This window comes from Mauremys reevesii, linkage group 3, assembly GCF_016161935.1.
Source record: "Mauremys reevesii isolate NIE-2019 linkage group 3, ASM1616193v1, whole genome shotgun sequence".
Lineage (NCBI taxonomy): Eukaryota > Metazoa > Chordata > Testudines > Geoemydidae > Mauremys > Mauremys reevesii.
This window is the reverse complement of record NC_052625.1, coordinates 56219148-56242812: the sequence shown is the minus strand read 5'-3', so window position 1 is coordinate 56242812 and position 23665 is coordinate 56219148. Positions and strand designations below refer to the sequence as shown.

The window sequence follows — 23665 nt, the reverse complement described above, 5'->3', positions numbered from 1 at the left end:
CTTTGGGATCTGTGGCAGAAAAGAGGCGTACTGAGCGCTGCTGTTGTGTCACCTCCTGCCCGGCAGCCCGGCTAAGTCTCACTAATACTTGCAGCTTACCCTCTCTTTGTTGTTGTCCTGCTTTAAGGATCAGCTGCAGGGTCAAGATTTCAGCAAATTCCAGCCACTGAAGAGTAAACTCCTGGAGACAGTGGAAGACATGCTGGCCAATGACATTGCACAGCTCATGGTGCTGGTACGCCAGGAAGAGTCCCAAAGGCCCATGCAGATGGTGAAGGGAGGTGCCTTTGAGGGCACCCTGCATGGCCCATTCGGACACGGCTACGGCGAAGGAGCGGGAGAAGGAATCGATGATGCAGAGTGGGTGGTGGCCAGAGACAAGCCCATGTATGATGAGATCTTTTACACACTGTCGCCTGTCGATGGTAAAATAACTGGGGCCAACGCCAAGAGGGAGATGGTGAGATCCAAACTGCCCAACACCGTGCTGGGCAAGATATGGAAACTGGCTGACATCAACAAGGACGGGATGCTGGATGATGAGGAATTTGCCTTGGCTAATCATCTCATTAAGGTCAAGTTGGAAGGTCACGAGCTCCCAAATGAACTTCCTTCCCATCTCCTCCCTCCATCCAAGAGGAAACTGACAGAGTGAAAAGAAGGTCACCAGAGAGACACGAGGGAGGAGGGGGAAAGAGAGACAACCCAGAGACATGTTTACTTAAATTATACCTTTAGATGTGAGGTCACCTTTGGATTTATAACAATTTTAATGTACAAAGGAAAACCTAAAGCAAAACAAAAAAGCCCAGCCCTTTCTCATCATAACATGCAACTAACTCTTCCTATGTAATGTCCTTGCTTCCTAATGTGTAGCCTGTAAAGATGAAGGGAAAGGAAAGGCTTGGAGACAGTGGCAGAAGCTGACAGCAGGGGGTGGAGGGAAGTATCAAGTAGGCTGTGTCTTCTGGGGTTGGATTAGGCGCAAGTTATCTGAGGATAATCTCCAGAATCAGTCCTGAACTTCATCCACGCTATTTAGTTGGGTTCAGATGCAGCCTGAGATTTGTGAAATTCCTGGTGGGAAAGGAGAAGCGACTCAAAAGTCCCTGAGCTGCAGATCAAAGTAAAAGAGCACATCACCCGTTAGTGATGAGCCCCCACTGGAACCCCAGATAAAAGCCCTCATGGACAGGATCTAGAGAGGTGTCTGCAATCTGGATCCAGCTCTAGTTCTGAATTTTCCAAGTGGCCCCTGTCGTTAGGGCGGGCTCAGCCAAAAACAGCACATCTGAATACGCCCAAACTTCAGTGCTTTTGACATCTGGATCTGAATTTGGCAGTTTGAATTCCTCTAACCACAGTGGGTCAGATCCAACAAGCTACTGAGCACCTTTATCTCCCATTGACACCAGTGGGAGAGTCCGACTCAGGGCATGGCCAAGCAAATGATAATACAACCCACAGGAAAACAAAGAGAAGGAGGGGACAAAGGCATGGAAATAGTTGAATGTTTAGAGGCAGAGATCAGATGGTTTAGAGGGGAGGAATTTTCCCTGCTTCATCATCCTCAAATAATCCACTGAATGTGTCGTATGGAACTGCTCAGTATTTTCCCCTTCTGAAAGCTTTCTGGACAATGGATGGTATTTATCCTTCCTAGAAAGTGATATGTTTACCTGTTATCACAGAAGTGTGTACAATGAAAACCGCAAGCTCATGTTCTTATCTTATAAAAAAAAATCCAACACTGTCAGATGAATCATCTATTATCATGAGTACAGAGGCACCATGTAGCAGTAGGAAGGGCTTGCTGTATTTTCTGTGTCCTTGTGAGCAATAGCCTGGATACCGGTAATGAGCCCTTGCTTAGCCCTCACACAATTCCTCTTTATTCCATCCAGAACTTCCATCCTGAGCCAAGAAATGTTCAACTCTTCCTTTCATTCACTACGACATTTCTGATTTCCTGGGATTTTACTTTGGTAATAATCCCTCCATTTTAGGTTTGTTTTCCCCCTCGCCCCTTTTATTTTTTTCATTTGGGACGGGGTATGGCTCCACTTCTTGTTGTCACTTGATATATGCTGAGCTCCTACTGTGATGAAAAAAAACAAGACAAGCATAACTTATTTTATATCTGTGTTGATATTATATAGAGAAATATATTCTATGTATGTAGGATGTGCTTACTGCAGTGCATTTATCTTTTAAAAATTAATGCATTAACCTTTTTGTACCCTGGTCCTAAAACATTATTAAAAAAGTAAAAAATCAGGACTGTTTCTTTCTCTGTTCCCTTATATAACGGAATAAAATATCAGTGGTTTCTTAAAGAGACCCCTGTTCCTGCCTGGAGGCTACAATAGAAGCAAACCATCCCAGGTACCATCTGTATTGCCTGTGTATAGAACAACCTTATTGGGCTTGTGTTGGGTCATGATTGGTTAATATCTGCATTAAAATTTCCTGCTACTTTCTGGGAATCTAATCGTAATCACAGGTGTAGCATCACTGGAGCCAGTGAAATTGCACCCAGGATTAATTTAGCTCAATATATGGGAAGGGTAGAACCCAAATAAGCTGATTTCTGCTCAGCTCAGTTGAAGTTTTGCCACTAGCTTCAGGAGCAGCAGGAATGGTCCCAAGTAATTTCTTTCCTGCCAGTCATGGAAGGAGAAGGTGCCAAAGCTCCACAGCTTCACAGGGACCGGAAATGAACCAAACCACATAGTCCCACAGCCACTCACATATTCTTCTGAGCTTGCATTAAAATCGACCACTGCGAGATGTGATACTTCATTTGAGTGACCTTTATCCCAGGTAATAACACAGTGAGGGCCCATCTGAGTGCTGGTGTAATGCTGGTAACATGTAGAAAGTGGGTGTAAGCAGTAACACAGCACAGATTTAGCATTCAGTGAGTATATCTAATGCTGTCCCGACACCATGAGCTAGGGTAATTCCCAGAGTGTATATGTATAGTCACACTAGCTCGATGCGGGCTAGCATGCGTATAAATAGCAGTGTAGCCACGGGAGCGCAGGCAGCCGCAGCATGTCTTAGCCAAGCCACGTACAAACCCACCTGAACCCTGTCTGTATGTACATGGCCCAGCAAGGCCGTGCCTCTGCTGCCTTCGCTGCTATTTGTACACCAGCTAGCTCTCAGCGACGCGAGTATACATGCGCAAGCTGGGGATCACAGTAGATATAGCCTGTGGGGGTAGTGTAAACAGAACAGCAATTAACACAAGGTTATATGCTAACGTAGGCTGTGTCTGCTTTCCCACTCCATTATCAGGGTCCACTATTTTGTCAGTAACAACTGTTCTCCAACTAACTTGCATTGCAATTCACGTGTCGGCTGCATGTTACTAGTTTCCTCCAAGGAAGCTGCATTCACTTAACTCCAAAACCTGAGTTTCTGTTAGATTTCAACAGGGGCTGGCTGGGAAAGAGAGGGAAGCACCTTGTGTCACTCCTTAATGACATTCCCACCTCCAGGCTGGTTCAGAGTTCTGGGGACTGGCTCTAGAGGAGGTCTCTAATCTGGAAGGGCTTGTGGTGAAGTTGTGACACATTAGCTTTTTGATGTTGGGACCTGGGATTTTTGCTGCTAAAAGCAGAGTGTCTATCAACATTTCTTTCAGTATAAAGTTCCACTGGCAGGAGTATTGAGGTTAGCCATAAATTTCACTCTAGTGGGGACTGGAGGGCTCCAGAGATACAAAGCCTTCCATTCTGGATCAACTCAGTCCAGCCTTGTACTGACTGAAACATCATTAGCGGCTTCAATTGCTGAGCTGTCCATAGGAAATTAGTCAGTGGTTTCTGTCCACATTACAAAAACCATCACACCATGTTTGGCCACTTGATCTTAGCAGTTTCCGAAAAAGAAGCCAAGGATTGAACAGGCTGGCAGCACAGACAGATTTTGTCCCCAACTGAGGACAAGTCAGCAGACTGGCATGTGGCATGGCCACTGCCCATCCTGTATCCACTGTCTGGATATACAGAGGACTTCAGTCTCCATGATAGCCAATCTGGTAGCTTTCATCAGCTCTCATTTAAAAATGCTAACAGGAGGGGTCCACAGAAGAGCTCTACCATCTGTTACAAGTGCCCAAAACACAGAAGATTTGTAGGTTGTAACGCAAAAACCACTTTGCTTGGTTCAAATGTAACTTTTCAGGCCATTTTGAGAAGAAAAACTAAACAGACGTGAGTTTAGTTGCTTTGAGATCTGATTTATTATGCATTATGGTTTAACAACAAGACAGAAGAGGTGAAGCACCCTCAGCATTCAGTGAAAATGTGACGGTATGAAAGGGCAGGATGCCAAACAGGAAAGTTACAAATAAAAAGAAATCCATGTACAAATAATACTAAATTGCATTTACATGTTACATTTCATCCTCATGGGTTCCAAAATGCCCTGCAAACGATGAGACAGAACAAACCCCTTGGAGGGTAAAAAGATGCTTAAATCCCACACGTCTGCATACATAAAGTACATACAAACTTCTCTGGTAAATAGAGCCAGTCAAAAATAAATAAAAATTGAAAACTTTTAAAATAAAGTGTTGAAATTTTGGCTATTTGAAAAAGTCTAACCAAGCTGTGTAGTAAGAGGAGGCCCTAAGATATAAACCTTGGTATCAGAGGCCTGGTATGAGGCCTGAGGCCTAAACTAAAGTAATGATCAAGACTTTGCTAACATAAAGCAAAGTTAAGCTGTGAGCCAGAGGCAGGCCCTGCTCACAAAAGCTGGCAAGGAAAGGGCTGATGCTGCAAGAAGATACGTACCTAAAAGGTACTGAACACTAGATATCAGAACATTCACATACCGGTACTTGCACATTCCACACAGATAACAAAGAACAGGCTGGCCAATCCCAATGACAGGGGCAAAAGGGTAATATGATGGATAGAGTTGTTTTGATTGAACCTACATGTACAAGGTAGAAGGCGGCACCTTAATACGTAGAGGGGTTGTACCGTGCTATGTAGAGGGGTTGCACCTCAATACGTCAGGTGTGATGTGTAACTTGTTTGTATCTGTGTATAAGAATGCATCCTTGGGGCGGTGTCTTTGTCCGGCCGAAGGGGGAGTGGAAAGTCCCACCACTGAGCCGGGTCCATTGCCAAGAGGCACTTTCTTGTAGTATGCCCTGAATTAGGCTAAGAAACCTACAGGGAACTACAATTGTGTCCGAGGTCGCAATAAACCTAGCCGACGTGACTTTGCATCTTACTGGACTCTGTGGTTATTGGGGGTTCTCGTCAGGTCTGCTGTGTCAGCTATCTGCAGAGCTGGGGCAGCACACAGAGGGAACTCACAATAACCACAGGATGAAAAACAGGAGAAAGACTTTTCAAATATAATTCTTGCAAATGTTTTTGACCAGCTCTACCGCTGAGTAGGTGGAGTGGCCCCTCCAAACTTATGACTGCCTCAAAACCCACTAGGCAGTCTCATGGAGCTCAACACTCATGCTACTCCAAGCCCCAGGTCTCCTTGGCAGTTCTTCTCCAGCCTGAGCCATGCTGCCATTGCCTCCCTATCTGTACCTGTCCCCACTTCCTCTTTCCAGGAGATGCTTGCCAGAGTGGGGCAAGAAGTCCCCAAGAATTTCTGTGGAGGGCTCAGCATTCATTCGTTCATTCTGGTTTGTTGGAAGATGATGCCAAACAGGGGAATACTTCTACCACCATACTCAGCCACTCTCCTCTCTGCTCCAGTCATGCCCTCCTAAATCTGAGGAGCCCCAAGCAGACAGAGGAATGTTCCACAGACTCAGAAGGAGGGGATGATAAGATGCTATTTGGCTCAACTCCTATTGCTCCCATTTTTAGCCATTGTAATGGGTTTTCCCTCTACTTCCATTCCTCTCTGGACATCTCTCAGAGGGGACTATCTGGCCCTATGGATGATAGCTGCATTTTAGGGTTGCTGGATATATCTCTAGGGTAAGACAGCCACTTCGTACCGATACCACTACACAACAAGTTGTTACGGGAGAAGAAAATGTAAATAAATGGAATAAATTATTCCATTAAAACTTTAGGGTGCATTTAGGTTGGCAGAATGCAGTTAATTAGCCAACCTGGTGCTTTGTCAGGACAGTGAGGTCAACATTCCTACACTGCAGTGGATCTTTAATCAAACAGTCAGAACCTGTATTACGTCATATTAACTAACTGGCATAAACTGCATACAACCAAGAAATTCAGCATTAAGGCTGAAAACTGCCCTCTGGTAACTCCCGTTCTTATGCCTAAACGTTTTGCCTTTGCATAGAGCTGTGGGTGACCTGACTTTACATAGACCATGATCTGCACCACCCACAATACAGCACTGGAGGAATACCGGACGGAGTGTCTGCAAAACTCATCTAGGCCAGTGCTACACATTCTGACGCTTTTCCAGTTGTCGCCTCCACTATTATTTCATGGCTTCTCTTATTATGGGGCTAGCTGTGGGAAGGGAGATTGTGTGGCTATTTATCTGGGCTTTGGCAGGTCAAGAGAACATTGCAGACCCAGTGAAATCTTTCCCCAGCCTCAGGATTGCTAAGTTTGGAGTTTCTGTGCTAGGAAAGAATTGCGGTGAGGAGGAGGATACTGAATTGTTACACAGGAATAGCCGGACAGTAACTTTGCGGGTTATTTTTTATGATGCTTTCATAATACAGCATGCATCTGTTATTTTTGGTCTTTCCCTTTCCTTCCTTGTGCTTCCAAGTCTCTCCCTCCGTCTTTCCCTTCTCAAGGCTGGACTGGGGATGTTCAGACCAGAGTTTAGTTTGGGAACTCTGCACACAGAGAAAGTTCAAGGCTAACGTGGGCAATTCACTCAGCATGTCATTTTCCTATTCCTGCAGGCAGGTCAAATGGAACAATGAATCTGCTATTTCAAGGGAGACGCAGTGTACCTAAAACAGCTAATCTCTGCCTAGGGAGAAGGAAATCCCCTGTGAATGTGACCTGCCTCCTCTGGGCTTTATTATATTGTACTGGTCCCTTGGATGGCATGGGCCTAAGAACGCTGCAAAAGTTTCCAGGGTTTTAGATCAGGCCCATTTCCACCTAACAATATATCATGTAAAGAAATTAGAATAAACGGATCCAGTAGCATATTTTAAATGGTCTTATTGGCACAAACCACAGGAGGCATTTTTAGGAATAGTCCTGAGTGGTTGGGGGTGTGTGTGTGTGTGTGTGTGTGTGTGGTTTCTGTCGGTCTCTTTCCCCCGTTGTAGTGAACACTGCATTAAATCAGCTGTAGGGTCTGAGTGTAAAATTCCTCTCCTCAGCCTTAGCCCCCAAATTGATTGCAACACTAATGCTAAGTGGAGATTTTCTATCTATAGCTTTGTACACACTACTTGGCCTATGAAACTATGTCCTTACCAGTAAGATGAGAATGAAATAGGCGCCTACAAATATAGCACATGTAGGGAAAGAAATTGCAGTCACTCGGAGGGATAGGATTAAGCTATCTCACTAGCTTTCCACTGACTTGGACACTTTATTATTTCTGAAGTCAAGAATTTTAAACTCTTTGGAAATAAAGATACAAAGCAGGAATAAAAGTCAGATCCATCTGCATCTGTGTTATTTAAAAGATTCACAGATACAGCGGAGGGAATTGTTCAGATACAAACACCCTCAAAGTTTACATCTCAGGTTTGTAGCTTGGGCCCATCTCTAATCTATACCCTAACTATGTCAGTGGACTCTCAAATTCCAGATATGTAAGACCACAGGGGCTGGAACTAGGGGTGCTGCTGTACCCCCTGGCTTGAAGTGGTTTCCATCATATACAGGGTTTACAGTTTGGTTCAATGGCTCTTCCACCCCCCACCCATTATGCAAATTGTTCCAGTCCCACTGTGTAAGACTCTCAAGAGCTTGAATGTAACTGACCCAAAATTTTGAAGGAAGGCACATATAGCCAGGTACAGATTTCCTCAGTCTGCAAGTTAATTTTTCTCTTCCTGGTAGGACATTCTGTTTCTTTGTACACCCTGAAACGCTTCGGTAATGTTACATCCAATGCACATTTTATGCATCCATCTAAATCTAGCATAACAAAAGTATCTGTAAAGTCAGCAAACAAAAGGTCAGTGGTGACAATTCTCTGGCAGTCACAGCTTGTAAGTTCAGCCATAAAAATTATCTAACTCATCCAAGCTTTCTTATTAGCAGGTGCCAGGATCTGCTAGCTGTGGGCATTCATTGACCCCTTCCTTTTCTTTAAAGTCATATATATGATCTTTTCTTTTTGACACACATAACTTAGTGTCTAATGCTTTAAGGAAAATCTCCTGGACCCCAAGCAGTGTTAATTTTGATCCTTGAGTCTCAGTCTATGGCTTTTGAGCTGTAAGTGTCTGTTTCTGGATTGGAGTAAAATGTCCTAATTCTGATGCTAACAGAGCACCTGCTACGGAGGATCGCTAGTAATTTAAAATGAAATCTCAGAGACTCACTAATACACACGGGGCGGCTCTAGGAATTTGGCCGCCCCAAGCAGGGCGGCGCGCTGCAGGGGCGCGCTGCCGGTCGCCGGTCCCGCGGCTCTGGGGGACCTCTTGCAGACGTGCCTGCGGAGGGTGCGCTGGTCCCACGGCTCCGGTGGACCTTCCGCAGTCATGCCTGCGGGAGGTCCACCGGAGCCGCGGGACCAGCGAACCCTCCGCAGGCATGCCTGCGGGAGGTCCGCTGGTCCCGCGGCTCTGGTTGACCTCTCGCAGGCATGACTGCGGAAGGTCCGCCGGAGCCGCCTGCCGCCCTGCCGGCAAAATGCCGCCCCAAGCGCGTGCTTGGCGCGCTGGGGTCTGGAGCCGGCCCTGAATACACATGTGGGTGGAAAGGAGTATCTACAGAACTAGACTTCTTGAAATTGGTGGACTGTTACCACCGGATGTCACGGTGAGCCCTAAATAAAATATTGACATAATGGGCCAAACCCTCTGAGCCTTATGCCCTCTACGCTAGCAAAACTAGCAATACTCCTTGAGTATTTGCTTGAATGGGCACTCTTTGTGCTGTGTGATTGGACATCAGTCACAGGATAATGTTTCTGCTCCCTATTGGATGAGTCCCAAACCCACAAAACACTTCCAAGGTAGCTGCCAGACCCGTATGGTGCAAGTACAACATTTGCATGAGCTCTCAGGATGGGTGCCAGCTGCTGCTTTGTTTCTGTGAATATTCTTGTGAACAAAAATGTACTGACACGAACATTTGTAGAAAGGGACTAAAGGGGTTGCCGACACCCTTTGTCACCCACAGCCCTGATTGAGCACCCATTGGCTGGATACTCACCTGCCTGCTGTGTTTGGGCCTCACACATGCTCTTAAGCATCTCTTGATCTGAGTAGGCAGCAGTGTTGTCTCTCCCCTTGGCCTCTGTGGTACGCTTCCCCAGGCACAGGCTCTCCATTACCCCTTCACAGAAACCAGGCCCTATAAACCAACTACCCTCAGTCTCCAGGACCAATGCTGCCCCCCACACAGGGGCGGCTCCAGACCCCAGCACGCCAAGCACGTGCTTGGGGCGGCATGCAGCGGGGGGCGCTCTGCCGGTCACCGGGAGGGCGGCAGGCAGCTCCGGTGGACCTCCCGCAGGCATCCCTGCAGAGGGTCCGCTGGTCCCTTGCAGCTTCGGTGGACCTGGGGGACAAGCGGACCCTCCGCAGGCACGCCTGCGGGAGGTCCACTGGAGCTGCGGGACCGGCGACCGGCAGAGCGCCCCCCGCGGCATGCCGCCCTGCTTGGGGCGGCGAAATGGCTAGAGCCGCCCCTGCCCCCACACCAAAAAAAACACAAACCTTCCAGTAGCTTGGGAGCACAGCCTTTCCCAGAACTCTAACCTTGTGGGTACTCTGGGTTTACAGTTCACCTCTCCAGGGACATTAAGGACATTCAGGGCGTTGGACTAGATGACCCTTGTGGTCCCTTCTAATCTTATGATTCTATGACGTGATCATTGAAGCGAATAGACCCAATGGTTTTGCAAAGGTTTCTAAACACAATCATTCTTTACCTTATATAAACACAAAATATATACAGAGCCAGACAAAAATAATAAACACACCTACAGACATTTCCCTACCTCAGTTTCCTCACCTCTCTGGAGCATTATCTGGGCTTAGGTCAGAGTCCTCTAGATTGTTCAAGATCCTTGCCCTGCAGTTCATGACTTCTCTGAATCATGGAGTCTCTTTCTCTCCCTCCTCCAGATTAGCTTCCTTTGGTCTTGGCTCGTTCCTCCATCAAAACCAGTCCCCCACGATACAAAAGCATGCCCTGTTTTGTTCCTATCTTGTGTCAAAGGCTTCCTCTCTCCCTTGCCCTGTGAGTCGCTCGAGTTTGTAAGTCCTGTCACTAATACCTGGTTCCTTTGTCCACTGCTGGGAAATTCCATTGCTCTGTCCAAACCCCCCTGCATGGAAATTTGAGAAAACTGACTTCCCCCAGACTTCATCCTTCCTATTGTTCTCTGTGGGCCAGATCAGTTCACTAGTTGATAGCCCTGAACCTCTATCTCTTTCAAAGACAGATTTGTAGGCAGCATTCCCCTGTTCTTTAGCACAATGGACATGAGGCAGTACACAGTAAAAGACTCTTGTAAGATATATGAATACAGACACTCCATAAAATCAAACTGAAATTCATAAGTGGAACAGAGATTCTCCAAATTGTCACACCATTGAAATGAATCTGAGGTTTTTATTTGAATAAACGTTTGAATTTTTTGGGGGGAGGGGGGCATTTCTAATCAAGACTACCACTGAAATGCAGCCACCTTTCGGGAAAGCACTCTGCCACTTGCAGACCCCCCCCAAAATTTCAAATGGTGGTACAGACTCCTTTAGAAATCTTAGACAGAGTCTGCAGACCCCCAGGGATCCACAGACCACAGGTTGAAAACCATTGCTCTAGTGCTTTATCTGCAGCTGCTTCCTTGGCATTGCCACTGATGTCAGCCTCCAGCACAGCTATACAAAGAAATTTCTGCTTCAGGGGGAAAAAAAAAAAATAAGGTTGTTGGAGTGGAGGCAGAGCACCCTGATGGGATGGGGCACCTCAAATGTGACCATGGACACCTTTTAAAAAAAATCTTCCCTATATACCCCCAGGTTGAACACCTTTCTGGTCTCTTTTTACTTCTTTCTATGGTAGAAGTGTAGTGACACAAACATTCCCCGCCGGCAGATGTGGTGAGACAAGAGGGGTGTGCATCCTGTCCCACAGGAGACCCCTTAGGCTTGGCAGAAACAGTGGTCCTCACCAAGTGACCCCTCAGAGTGCCCACCTGTGGGAAAGCAGCCAACTGGCATGCCCAGAAGGGCTTGGGATGTGGCAGAGGTGGCTTCTCAGACCAAAACTCAGAGAGGTCCACTGGAGATGTCAAAGGCAGCTAGTGGAGAATGGAGGGGTGGCTTGTGAACCTGTGAAAGTTGGCTAAGACACAGTTCATCAGTGAACCACTCACGCAGACTCAGGCATTTCACACAGCCCTAAAGAGTCTCTGCCAGGACCAGGCCTTTTTGAGTGCCTGCGTCCTGTCATGAGAAAAGGGTCAGCCCTCCTCACAGGAGAGGAAGTAGTTGGGTTTGGAGTGTGGGAAGAAAAGCACCCACCATGACAGTGAGGATTCTTTGCCAGGGTTCTTATCCATCTTGAGTTTCCCTGCCTTAACCCTGTAGCTCCTTTAATAGCATGTATATTTCTAGCTGCATTTCTACAATTCTTACAGCTAGATTAAAAAGGGGCAGTATTTTTTCACTGCCTCCTTTTCGTGCATGGTTAGGAATAAAACCTGGGATATTATTCCCTTCCAGGTTTAGATTGCTTTAGAATATCCCACAGGTGAAGGAAGCAAGCACTCTCCATGCAGTCTGCAAAAACCTCTGAGATCCCATGCAGCAGAAATGTAGTTTATTAGATTCTCACTAGAGACAAGCATGAACCTCAGAGTTCAGATCTGCAGCCAGTGCTCCAGAAAGTCAGAGCATTCAGGGCTCATGTGTTTGGTTTCATTCATTATAGAATTGGGGATGAAGTCGGCACAGGGACATTCAGATCTGGAGTTCCCTCAAGTATGGGGCTGTTCAGACTGGTCTTTCATGTTCACAGTCAATTCTTACTTATTTAATGATTTATGTGATTGTTACTATTCTGTAATGATCAGAGCACCCCAGACAGTCTTATAAAAATTCACAAACAATCAGAAGTGTCACTTATCCCAGATAAATTCAAAACAAATAACCCAGCCCCAGCATAAACATAACCTCCATGCACAACTAGCTGCAAACTACAGCTTCATCCAAAAATGAACCTACTCAGCAGGAAAAAGACCGGTGACATTAGAGGTCAAACAGTTACAAAATGGTAACGCATCTGGTCTTGACAATATTTCATCAGACCTGCTGAAACATGGAAGCCTGGACTTAGTTCACTGGCTTCATAGCATTATCTTAGAAGACTGGAAAGGGGGCTGCATCATCCCTTCTTTCCCCAAAAAAGGAGCACACTCAGCTTACTCAAGTTATAGGGGAATTACACTACTGTCAGTCCCAAGGAAGGTGTTTATGATCATACTTCTGAACCAACTGAAATACTGTCTCAACCCTAAAATGAGATAACCAGTGTGGTTTCTGTACAGGTTGTTCTACAATCCATGCTATATATGCTCTGTGGAATGTTACTGAAAAACAACCGGAGCAACAAAAGGAAGGTAACACTGCATTTATAGACTCTGCAGCCACTTTTGACTCAGTACATTGATCAGCACAGTGGATACTGCTAGTCCAGTACGGGGTGCCTGACGACTGAGCACACCTAGTGGAAGAATTGTGTTGTGGTAAATTTAGCCGTGTGAAGGACAATGGTTGCCTTGCAGACTGACTTTCAGTAGAATCAAGGGTATGCCAGAGATGTATACTCTGATCTATGTTATTTAGCATTCTACTATACTAGCTGACGACAAAGGCGAAGGAAGCCAAAGAAAGTAGGAGGTGTGAAATTTAAGAATCATCTTTACAGGATCTTAAGTATGAGGATGATATTGACTTACTTGGAGAGACTACTGACCAACTACAGCTAATGCTGGAATAGCTGCAGAAAAAAAAAAGAAAAGAAAAGAAAAGAGAATCTATGGGCGTTAAGATCAGTGGTGACAAAAGCAAAGCTACGCATGCCTCCTATAAAATGGAAATGAATGACCTGCTGATGCTGCATGTAGATGGCAATGACATTGAATGGGGTGAATAGTTTTATCTATCTGGGTAGTTGGTTGACAACAGGCGGTTCTATAATTGCAGAACTTACACGTTAATTCAGTCTTGCTTCAATGGCATTTCAGAGTCTTCAAAGGCCTCTGTTTGGGCAGCAGGATGTCTATGTGACAACTAGGATACAACTGTTCAGCGTGATAGTGATGACAACCCTGTTACATGGAGCAGAAGTATGGCTGTTAAAAACAACTGAGGAGAGGAAACGAAACAGTTTTCAGTGTCAAAAGTTATGCTGTATTCTTAGCATGTCGGTTTGATTTTGTCACAAACAAGGAGATACGCAGAAGATCCTGGCAAGTTACAGTCTAGCACCAGCTGAGAATAGCACAGCTGCAATGGCAGAGTCATGTCCCACATGCAGAAGAAGGTATGCTTTTATAGAAGGTGTATAGAGCAGAGGTTGAAGGAAGCAGAGCAGGAGGATGATCATGAACAAGGTTAGAAGATGCAATTCTGAAGGATTTAAGAAGCCTAAACCCTTCCATACTGTCAAAGGAAGAAATCTTGCAAGGGACAATTCAACTTAAAAGTCCATTCTATGCACCACCACAGCTATATCATAGCCATCTGAATCTGCTGCCACACAAAATCTCTACCCAGCCCAACCCAACATCCTTACCCTCAAGGGTAGGGGAGAAGAGTTGGATCCAGTCATGCACCCTGAGGACTAATATACTCAAGCTATTATGCACAAGGGGAAGTGAGCTCTGGAGGTCTGGAGCCTTTGTAGAGAATGGCCTGCCAGCCAACCCTCTCTCATACCAATAAAGCTCCAGCTTAGACACCAATGCTGACCACAACTGTGGTGGTATGTCATTGGGAGAGAGACCATTTCCCACATAGATAGGTCATCACAACCTTTTGTTTTGCATGTTCATATCTGGAGAGCTGCTACTTGAGAAGTTACACCCTTTGAATCATTCTTATTCAATTGTTTACTCAGAAAAGCAGCACTTGACACTTGACAGAGGAAAAAGCCCTGAGACACAGGGAGAGGAAGAGTGATTTTACAGCCCCAGCAAAAAGCTATTTACTTCCTAGATAAGTACAACTGGAAACATCTTATCTAATCCAAGGACAAAAAAAGCCATTAGCTGTGTTTACTAAGCCTGAGATATGTTTCTTCAAAAAGCCTAGTATAGAGGTAAGCAGATAAAAGACAAAGAGATGCACATACAATGGGAATTTTTATGCTGCACATTTTTTTGTATCAACAACTTCTTTAAAAACACATAAGCCAAGATTCTGAACAACCCAAAGTTTAGACTATAATTAGGCTCCAAAATCCATATTTAGGCACCTATATAGGTGGCCTGCATTCAAAAGTGAGGAATCCCCACAGATGATATTCAAACACCAATGAGAGAAGAGGTGGTCTGTACAATTTACAGTGAAAGAGGAGGTGTTCACAAGACACTCTCCCTATTAGGATGTGTTCCACACTATGACAAAGTTTGCAAACTCCTGTACTAAATCATTTCTGCTCAGTAATTTTTCTCCAAGTAAATCGTACTATTGGGACAGGAGGTAGTAAGTTTTACTACTCGTCTGGGGAACTCAGCTAGAAAGGTCCCCAGTTAAGATGGTGACGGAGACCAACTCCAAAGGATTCATGTGAGAATCATCAGAACATTGGACATGAGACATCCAGTGGAAGAGAAATAATATCCCCTGGTGGGATTACTGTATTTGAAGGCAAAAAGAACAAGGAGTACTTGTGGCACCTTAGAGACTAATAAATGTGTTTGACCATAAGCTTCCGTGGGCTAAAACCCACTTCATCGGATGCATGCAGTGGAAAATACAGCAGGAAGATATATATACACACACACACAGAGGACATGAAAAAATGGGTGTTATCATACTAACTATAACGAGAGTAATCAGTTAAGCTGGGCTATTATTAGCAGGAGAAAAAAGGTTTGTAGTGATAATCAGGATGGTCCATTTCCAACAGTTGACAAGAAGGTGTGAGTAACAGTAGGGGAAAAATTAGCATGGGGAAATAGGCTTTACTAAAGACTGGGAGTGGATGGGTCATTACACAAAGTAAAACCGAATTTAATGGTGTCAAGTTTGCAAATCGATTTCAATTCTGCAGTTTCTCGTTGGAGTCTGTTTTTGAAGTTTTGTTGTTGGAGTATTGCGACTTTGAGGTCTGTAATTGAGTGACCAGGGAGGTTGAAGTGTTCTCTGACTGGTTTTTGAATGTTATAATTCTTGACGTCTGATTTGTGTCCATTTATTCTTTTGCGTAGAGAATGTCCGGTTTGGATGGCAGAGGGGCATTGCTGGCACCTGATGGCATATATCACATTGGTAGATGTGCAGGTGAATGAGACCACCATAGGACCTAATCACATCAGCCATACTATCAGAGGTGCGTTCACCTGTACATATACTAATGGGGGGAGGGATAGCTCTGCTAAACCCAGAGTTGTGAGTTCAATCCTTGAGGGGGCCATTTAGGGATCTGGGGCAAAAATCAGTACTTGGTCCTACTAGTGAAGGCAGGGGGCTGGACTTGATGACCTTTCAAGGTCCCTTCCAGTTCTAGGAGATAGGTATATCTCCAATTTTTTTTTTTTTTAAAAGTGATATGTGCCAGTAAAGCCCCTCTGCAAACTTGACACCATTAAATTAGGCTTGAATAAAGACTAGGAGTGGATGAGTCATTACACAAAGTAAAACCTATTTGCCCATGCTAATTTCTCCCCCCTACTGTTACTCACACCTTCTTGTCAACTGTTGGAAATAGGCCATCCTGATTATCACTACACAAGTTTTTTTTTTCCTCCTGCTAATAGCCCACTTTAGCTGATTACTCATTATAGTTAGTATGGCAACACCCATTTTTTCATGCCCGTGGGTGTGTGTGGTTGTGTACATACACACACACACACACCCCTACCTTCCTACTGTATTTTCCACTGCATGCATCCAATGAAGTGAGCTGTAGCCCACAAAAGCTTATGCTCAACTCAATTTTTTTACTCTCTAAGGTACCACAAGTACTCCTTGTACTTTTTGCTGATACAGACTAACACGGCTGCCACTCTGAAACCTGTAGTTGAAGTGTCATGGTTGGAAGTGGCTACTTAAAGTGAATGGGATAAAGCCTCAGCTGCATTGAGTTCATATGGAGCTGGGGAGGGGAAGCTGGCTCTGAATATTCACTTTCTGAAAGTGCTGAAATATGGCAAATTGGATCTGGAATACTACTTTGGGCCCATATGAATAAAAAACCCTAAAAAACCCAAATCACTTAACCAAACCTTTAAAACCTCAATAAAAAGAGTCAGCTCAGATTTTTAACACAAACAGATTTCCCAGGCTTAATGATAATATAAGATGAACAAACAATGTACAGACACTTTTGCTCGCCACTCAGAGCTTTGAAAATGGTAACTGAGCAACTGGATGCTATTAATAGGTTCTCTTCTTTTTATTACACATGCACAACACAGTTTGCAAATAATTCCATTGTAAAGATATTCATAATAGGCTTGACCACAGTGATGAGAACAATCCAAAATAGTCAAACAAATATAACAAAAGGGATCTAATATTGGGTAGTGAGCCAGTGCTGCTTGTTCAGTAAGAATTATTAGGTACACTCCAAACCCAAAGAATACATCACACTCAGCCTCTAAAAGTCAGGCCCCTTGAAGCAGTCTCATGTTGGACATTTCAAAATTGAGGTAACCAAAAGTACTTGTCAGTCCTTTATGAAAATCTTAGCCATTATATATTTTGATATACATATATATATTTATACATATACACAGTATATATACACATACACATATTTTGGGTTTGGAGCACACAGACAGGCACATTATTTTATATGCTAAGAGTTTAGCAGATGCTCTTCCAGAGAATTTTATATCTTCCTGCATCCCTCCAGATCACACATTCTATACATACTGATTTCTATTGAATAATAATGTACAAAAAGGCTAAGACTGTGTATTTTTTAAAAGACACAGGTTCCCTGCTTCCTGTATCTGAATATGGAACAAAAACAGGATCGTAATTTACCATAAAGGACAATGAAAATATTATCAATGTGAATGTACATTGTAAGATAATACAAGCTATTTCCCTTGTCATTTCCCCCTTCCTCCACCCCTCTGCCACTACCCCTCCCAGGCAAAGAGCCACTCCTCCTGCTCATGGAAGGCTTGACGCCTATCTCAGACCATAAATTACTCACAAACAGCTCCTTAAAGTAGCAATGACCCTAAAGTAACACTTCCACAAAGCAATAGAACTTCCTGCTGAGCTGATAAGAGTTTCCTGTTTTGAGGTTTTTTTAAAATAATTGACTCCCTCAGACTTCTGAGAGAGGACAGCAAGAGTCACCACTAGGTATTTTTCTCCCCCATATTCCTTTCATGCCACATGTACTAATTTGGGTTTGTTAAGTCTCAATTAAGAATTGAGTCTAAATACACAGACCACCAGGACAATTCAGGAAGAGGTAAGAAGTTCTCGATCCAGGTCCATCACACATTCCAGTGAATGGATTTAGAATGCGGATGGCCTGTAGATCCTACATTTGTCACCTACTGATCTCTATTTCCTTAAGAGCTCAATTTTTTATTTCACAGAATCATAGAAATGTAGGCCGGGAAGGGACCTGGAGAGGTCATCTAGTGAGTCCACCCCCTGCACTCAGGCAGGAACTCCTAAGGTGAGGTTAAGTCCGCCGCTACTGTAACTGAAGAGGTGACTGATACTGCGATAGTATTAGTTGTCCGTGCTATACAGGGCACAGTGACGGGGTGTTCACCCCACACCAGCCCTGAAGGGATTAAGGTGGCCCAGAAGAGGCCAATTAACCTTCACAGTTGCATTTGAGGGGAGGCCCAGGAATTTACAAATACTCATTGTTGATGAAGCCCAGCTGGGTAAGGAATATAAACAGGAGGAGCTGCAGGGGGAGAGTCCCCTGTCTCGCTGAGAGCAGAGAAGTGGGGAGGGGGAAACCCGAGCAGGGGGAGAATAAGCCCTGGGATCCTGGCCATGGAAAAAGGGTCAAACCCAGACAAGTTGTGGAGAATGAAAGCCTGAGAAGGCAGGGTAGGAAGACACCAGGGAAACAGCAGCAAGGAAGCAGATTGTGTAGCCTTTGCCTGCTGATTATAGAGCCCCTGGGCTGGAACCCAGTGTAGTGGGAGGGCCTGGGTTCCCCTGCCAGCCACTGGGAAGTGGCATAGGTCAGCCTGAGGCACCATCCAAACAGCTGGTCCAGCCAGACTTTGAAACCCCAAAAGTGGGGACCATGTAGCAACTTAGCCGGAGGGCTGAGTCAGGAAGAGGCAGCACTGTGAATTACAGGAAGAGAGGCCATTTACAGTGATGAAGTGACCATCGGCAGGGGGAGCTGTATAGGAATTATCCACTCTGCCACGCCTGGCCAAGAGGAGACTTCTTGCGCTGAGTGGACCCTGCTACAGGCACTCTCACAGCTAAGGATAGTAATGGTGATTTAGGCCGCATGGTCACCACTTGGTACCAAAAATAACTTTGATGCCAAGAAAGTCAGTGCGGAGACCATCTGTATCATAGGGGTCAACACTGGAATCATGGACACCAAGGGCATTGGGGTGCACAAATGTTGGTAACAAGAAGTCAGTGCCAGCTGAAGTGCGGATCTTGGCCTGTGACAGTACCATATGTGCTCTGACACCTTGTCAAAACCTGGTCTCTGAAGGACCCGATTTGGGCCATTACCCTTTGGCTGAGTAGCCTGAAGACATCTATGCGTTCTTTAACTAAGTCCTCAGGAGGGTGACCTAGGCCTGTGCTTACTGTGGGAATGATGTTCCTTCCCACTCCTTTCAGATAACTGGGTGGAGGATGACATAGCTGCTCTGCCAGTTTCTGTGGATGAAGGTGCTTTTGAAGAGCAGGCCTGAGAGCTGGGCAGTAGTTCACAGGAACACTGACAGACAGGGGCGGCTCTAGGAATTTGGCCGCCCCAAGCAGTCATGCTTGCGGGAGGTGCACCGGAGCCGCAGGACCAGCGGACCTCCCACACGCATGACTGCGGAGGGTCCGCTGGTCCCGCGGCTCCGGTGGAGCATCCGCAGTCATGCCTGCGGGAGGTCCACCCGAGCCGCGGGACCAGCGATCCGTCCGCAGTCATGCCTGCGGAAGGTCGACTGGAGCCACGGGACCAGCGGACCCTCCGTAGTCATGCCTGCGGGAGGTCCGCTGGTCCCGCGGCTCTGGTGGACCTTCCGCGCTAGGGTCTGGAGCCGGCCCTGCTGACAGATGAAGCCTGTTCAGGCCCAGTAGGCACCTTCCTCTGGTCCTGAGGGGGCTCTCATTGAGTGCTCCAGAGAAAAAGATTTAGGATTTGCATCTCTTGTCTTCTGTGTCCTCGTAGAGAAAAAGTGACTGACAGATTGAGCATCTACCAGGGATAGCCCCTTCTCCCAGAGAAAGAAGCACTTCAAGTGCCCTTCCTTCAACAGAATAGGTACGTCTCAGGAGGTGCATGTATCAGACCCTGGGGACTTTGTTTCAGCCATAGCTTTGTACATTTGACAGTGGATCCATCTCCCCAAAGGGCGGTAGCTAGGTTGAACAAAAGCTAACACGGTCTACACCAGAGGTTAGGTTGGCTTAGCTACATTACTTAGAGGCGTGGATTTTTCATACCCCCGAGCAACATAGCTGGATTGATCTAACTTTTTAGTGTAGACCTGGCCTCAAGTACATCTATGGCCCAGCATTACCATAGTGTCTGAACCTCTCACAATTTTTAAAGCATTTACTTCACAACGTCACTGTGAGGCAGTCTCAAACGCAAGTCTGCTAAGGCCTAGACTAATACCCTAACCACGGGACCACCCTCCCTCTCTTTGAATACATTGTTGTATTTTTAGTTATTTAAATCAAAATAAATACTGGGGCAATCAGACTAAACCATTACATTTTCCAGATAAACTCATTAAACTGTTATACATTAAAAGGGACAAAGTCAGTTTGAAATATAGTCCAGTGCTAGAAATGAGGTAAGAGCAGTTTCAGATACTACACCTGTCCCTGAGTCACCCAGCCAAGTTTTGTGGGGTTTATGTATCTATTTTCCTCTGTGGTTTTCTCTCCCCAGATGCTATATGAAAGACCCACAAAAGCAAAAAGAGAAGAAGTTCTTTTGGATATACAGGGGAAACAGGGATTCTGCCAACAAAGTGCGGTCAAATGCACAAAAGTAAACAAAATGAATTAAAAAGAAATGAAAATATCTGATTTTAGGTTTATTTCTAACCACAGAAGATTTAAAATATTTCAGACAGAAGCCTGATTTTTAAGTTGCTGTTGTCCCCCAAGGAAGTCTTAACACCCTTTTGACTAGTGCTTCTTTAAATCAGAAGGGATTAGACTTTGTTCTATTCCTCCTTTAAAATAAATTGTGAATTTTTGTGTAGTGCATGACTAAGCAAGCAACTACTCACATGCTGTAGCTGGGGCACTCTCGTTTTCATTCATTTGGTAGCAGGCTTTCATTCGTCTCCATCCATGGGCCAGGCGCATGGACTGGGTTTTCCTAGCGTGAGTCAAGTTCTTGCTTGCTCTGGTAACTGAAAGTTTCATATTTATGATGAAGTCACTTGGCACATACCTAATTCAAAGTATGAGGGGAAAAATATATAAAATGAACAATACCATTAAGTTGCAAAGTAAGCATCTTAAAAGATCAGATAGTAATAGGGGCCTTTGTATTGTATCATCCACATCATTTGCAGATATAGATTTCCGCTTTCTCCCCTCAAGTGTAGCCAAAGAAACAGCTAGATGATCAGGAATTACAGAATTCAGGCTCTATTCCCACCCAATCAGAATTCATAATTTCTCTCTTTCTTCCCAAGCCCAGTGCTCTGTGCACTAGTGTCTAACCACAGGGAGATCTCTCTGTGCACCATAGCCACCTTACTGCCAAAACTTTTGATAGACTTTAGTTGACCCAAACCCTCCCCATGTCATTTTCATTTGTTTCTGCATTTGCCTTTTCTAGTTAAGACTGCAAATACTCCAATGCAAGGAGAAAGGCTGCTCTCATGACATTTCTGGTCATCTAGGTCTATGTCCCACCTGAAATCTCACTGCAAAGCATAGGATTTCCAGTCCAATTTAAGTTAAGGGAACAAGCTACGCATCAGCCTATGCGGGATTGTTTTTAAACACATATGGCAAACAGATGGAATGAGGGAGCTTCCAGATGAGAGGGTAGAGTCAAGATTTAGTAATGCATTAAAGAACAAAAAAGAGTGAGCACATTGAGTTTAATAAATTAAAGAATTTGCCCACTATCACTTTCACTTCAGCCATGTTCTTTTTTCCCCGTTAGTACAAAAAACAGCTAACAATTTGTTGGTTTGAACTTACATTAAGAAGTTTTTAAGATCATGTGGGGGTAAAGATGTCATCAAGCCATTCCAGACAGAAGAGACCTATGATCTGCTTTGGGTTCAACACAACTATGCAAGTACATAGACAAACACATTCACTTGGGCCTCCAAACTTTTTGGTGCCTGCTGTTCATCAGATCTGAACCTTTTGTGATTCCCTCTCCACCCTGTTTTTCCTGAGTCACTTCTTTGACTCATTACTTTCCTGGCTCTTTTAATGTAACTAATACCTACTTTGTGCTTACACTCACTTTCCTAAAACACCCACCCCCTTCTCTGCTTTAACTCCTTCTTTTAAACTGAGCTGTACTCATCAGTGTCATGTGTGTGGGAGACCCTTCCCCCACTTCTGCACCCGGTCAGCCAACTGTTCACAGGGTCAGCAGGTTTAAGCCATCTTTCATTCATGACTGAAAATCCTGTTTTACCACAGACAACCCCCACCGAGGCCTTTAAAAACCTTTCTGTATTCAAAAGTCATTTTAAAGTGATTCTTTCAGGGATCTCTAAAAAGAGATTATGTACAAATGGCATCTTATAAGTCATTCAACAGATTTGCCCCTTGGGTGTAATCAGTCACATCTACTGACTTTAGTGAGTAAGTTTTAGCTGCTTTTTGCTCCTAATAGCCCTGCAGAGTCAGCACAAATAAGAGAGAATGATCTGGGTTCACTTTGTTCTTCTCTCTGATCAACAGAATTGCCTACTAAGTACCACTAGTTACACCTGAGCAAACCCACAGGTGCTAATGAAATTGCACAAGTGTCACTGAGGGCTTAATATAGTCTGCAGAACTTTTGCTGCCAGTGATGGCACACAAGAAGGAAGGCCCAGATCCACAAACTTTGGCATTGCAACGCTGGGTATCCCAGCCCCTAACTTTTAAATGCCTAGAAAATCACAGGAATGACAGTGCACTCCAGAAAGGCAGGTTAGGTGCCTAGGCTCCCTATGCAATGAATGGAGAGAGATACCTGTCCTAGAATGCAGTCCACAAAAGCCAGCATCCTAGGGGGAGAGCACCTACAATAACCATTGCAACACCCCAAGTAGAGGAGTGTGTCCTTAGCCTCACCCCTGTCTCGGACATAGGTGCCTAAGTCCATGCTGCAGGAAGACACCTATCTCTGTTTAGTCATCCATGAATGGGATCTCTGGCCCACCGACTGTTCCTTTATGGATAAATACATAATCATTGGGTAAGAAAGAGACAGAGAGACTTTGACATTTAAAACACTTTTCACAAAATTAGTACAGCAACCCAGTAAAAACAAGATCAATTATAAATCCAAAACAATTGCCCATCCCAAACAGTACAAAGTGCCTTTCCAATAGCCTACTGCTGAATAAATTGATCCAAATCACTTATAGGAGTATAATATCTAAACGCCACATGAAGGTGTAAAACCAATAAAAACCTACAAAACTGAAGAACAACGGCAGCCTCAGTACCAAATAATTTACATCATCTGCTTTTTAAAATGGTTGTCTTTGCTTGCCTCAAATAAAGTTTGCAAGGCATACCAGCGATCTATTTGTGAACCTATACTTAACAGTAAAAATAAACACAGTATGAGAAAAATGAAGGGACAATAACCAGAAAATACCCTGAAATAAAACAAATCATGTCTGAAACCTGAAACAAGTAAGAAACATATGAAAAGAAGTCTCCTCCATGTCACAAAAAGGACATGACACTGACACCTCCGGAGTCAGATGATGCACAAACACATTCATGGCAATAGCCTCGTGAAGAATTCTCCATTGGAGATCACCCATCCTCTTTGCAATCAGAGGCTTGCACATGTGAGAACATAAGAACAGCCAAAGGTCCATCTAGCCCAGTATTCTGTCCTCCGACAGTGGCCAATGCCAGGTGCCTCAGAAGGAATGAACAGAACAGGTAACCATCAAGTGATCCATCCCG

At 44.7% G+C, this 23665-nt stretch overlaps 1 protein-coding gene and 1 long non-coding RNA gene across 2 annotated transcripts in view; one reads left to right on the top strand and one right to left on the bottom strand.

Annotated features, from left to right (window-relative positions):
* EHD3 (EH domain containing 3) overlaps positions 1-2277 on the top strand; it is a 35525-nt gene extending 33248 nt beyond the window's left edge. Inside the window, exon 6 of the mRNA XM_039531795.1 lies at positions 128-2277. Within this exon, the coding sequence (XP_039387729.1) occupies positions 128-655 (528 nt within the window). The 3' untranslated portion in view covers positions 656-2277. The remainder of the gene's footprint in view (positions 1-127) is intronic.
* LOC120401643 lies at positions 1964-22054 on the bottom strand. The gene is made up of 3 exons (XR_005596610.1): positions 21716-22054; positions 20785-20951; positions 1964-2098 (listed from the first exon to the last, which is right to left on the bottom strand). It is a non-coding gene; the product is annotated as an uncharacterized LOC120401643 (long non-coding RNA).
* Positions 22055-23665: the final 1611 nt, after the last annotated feature.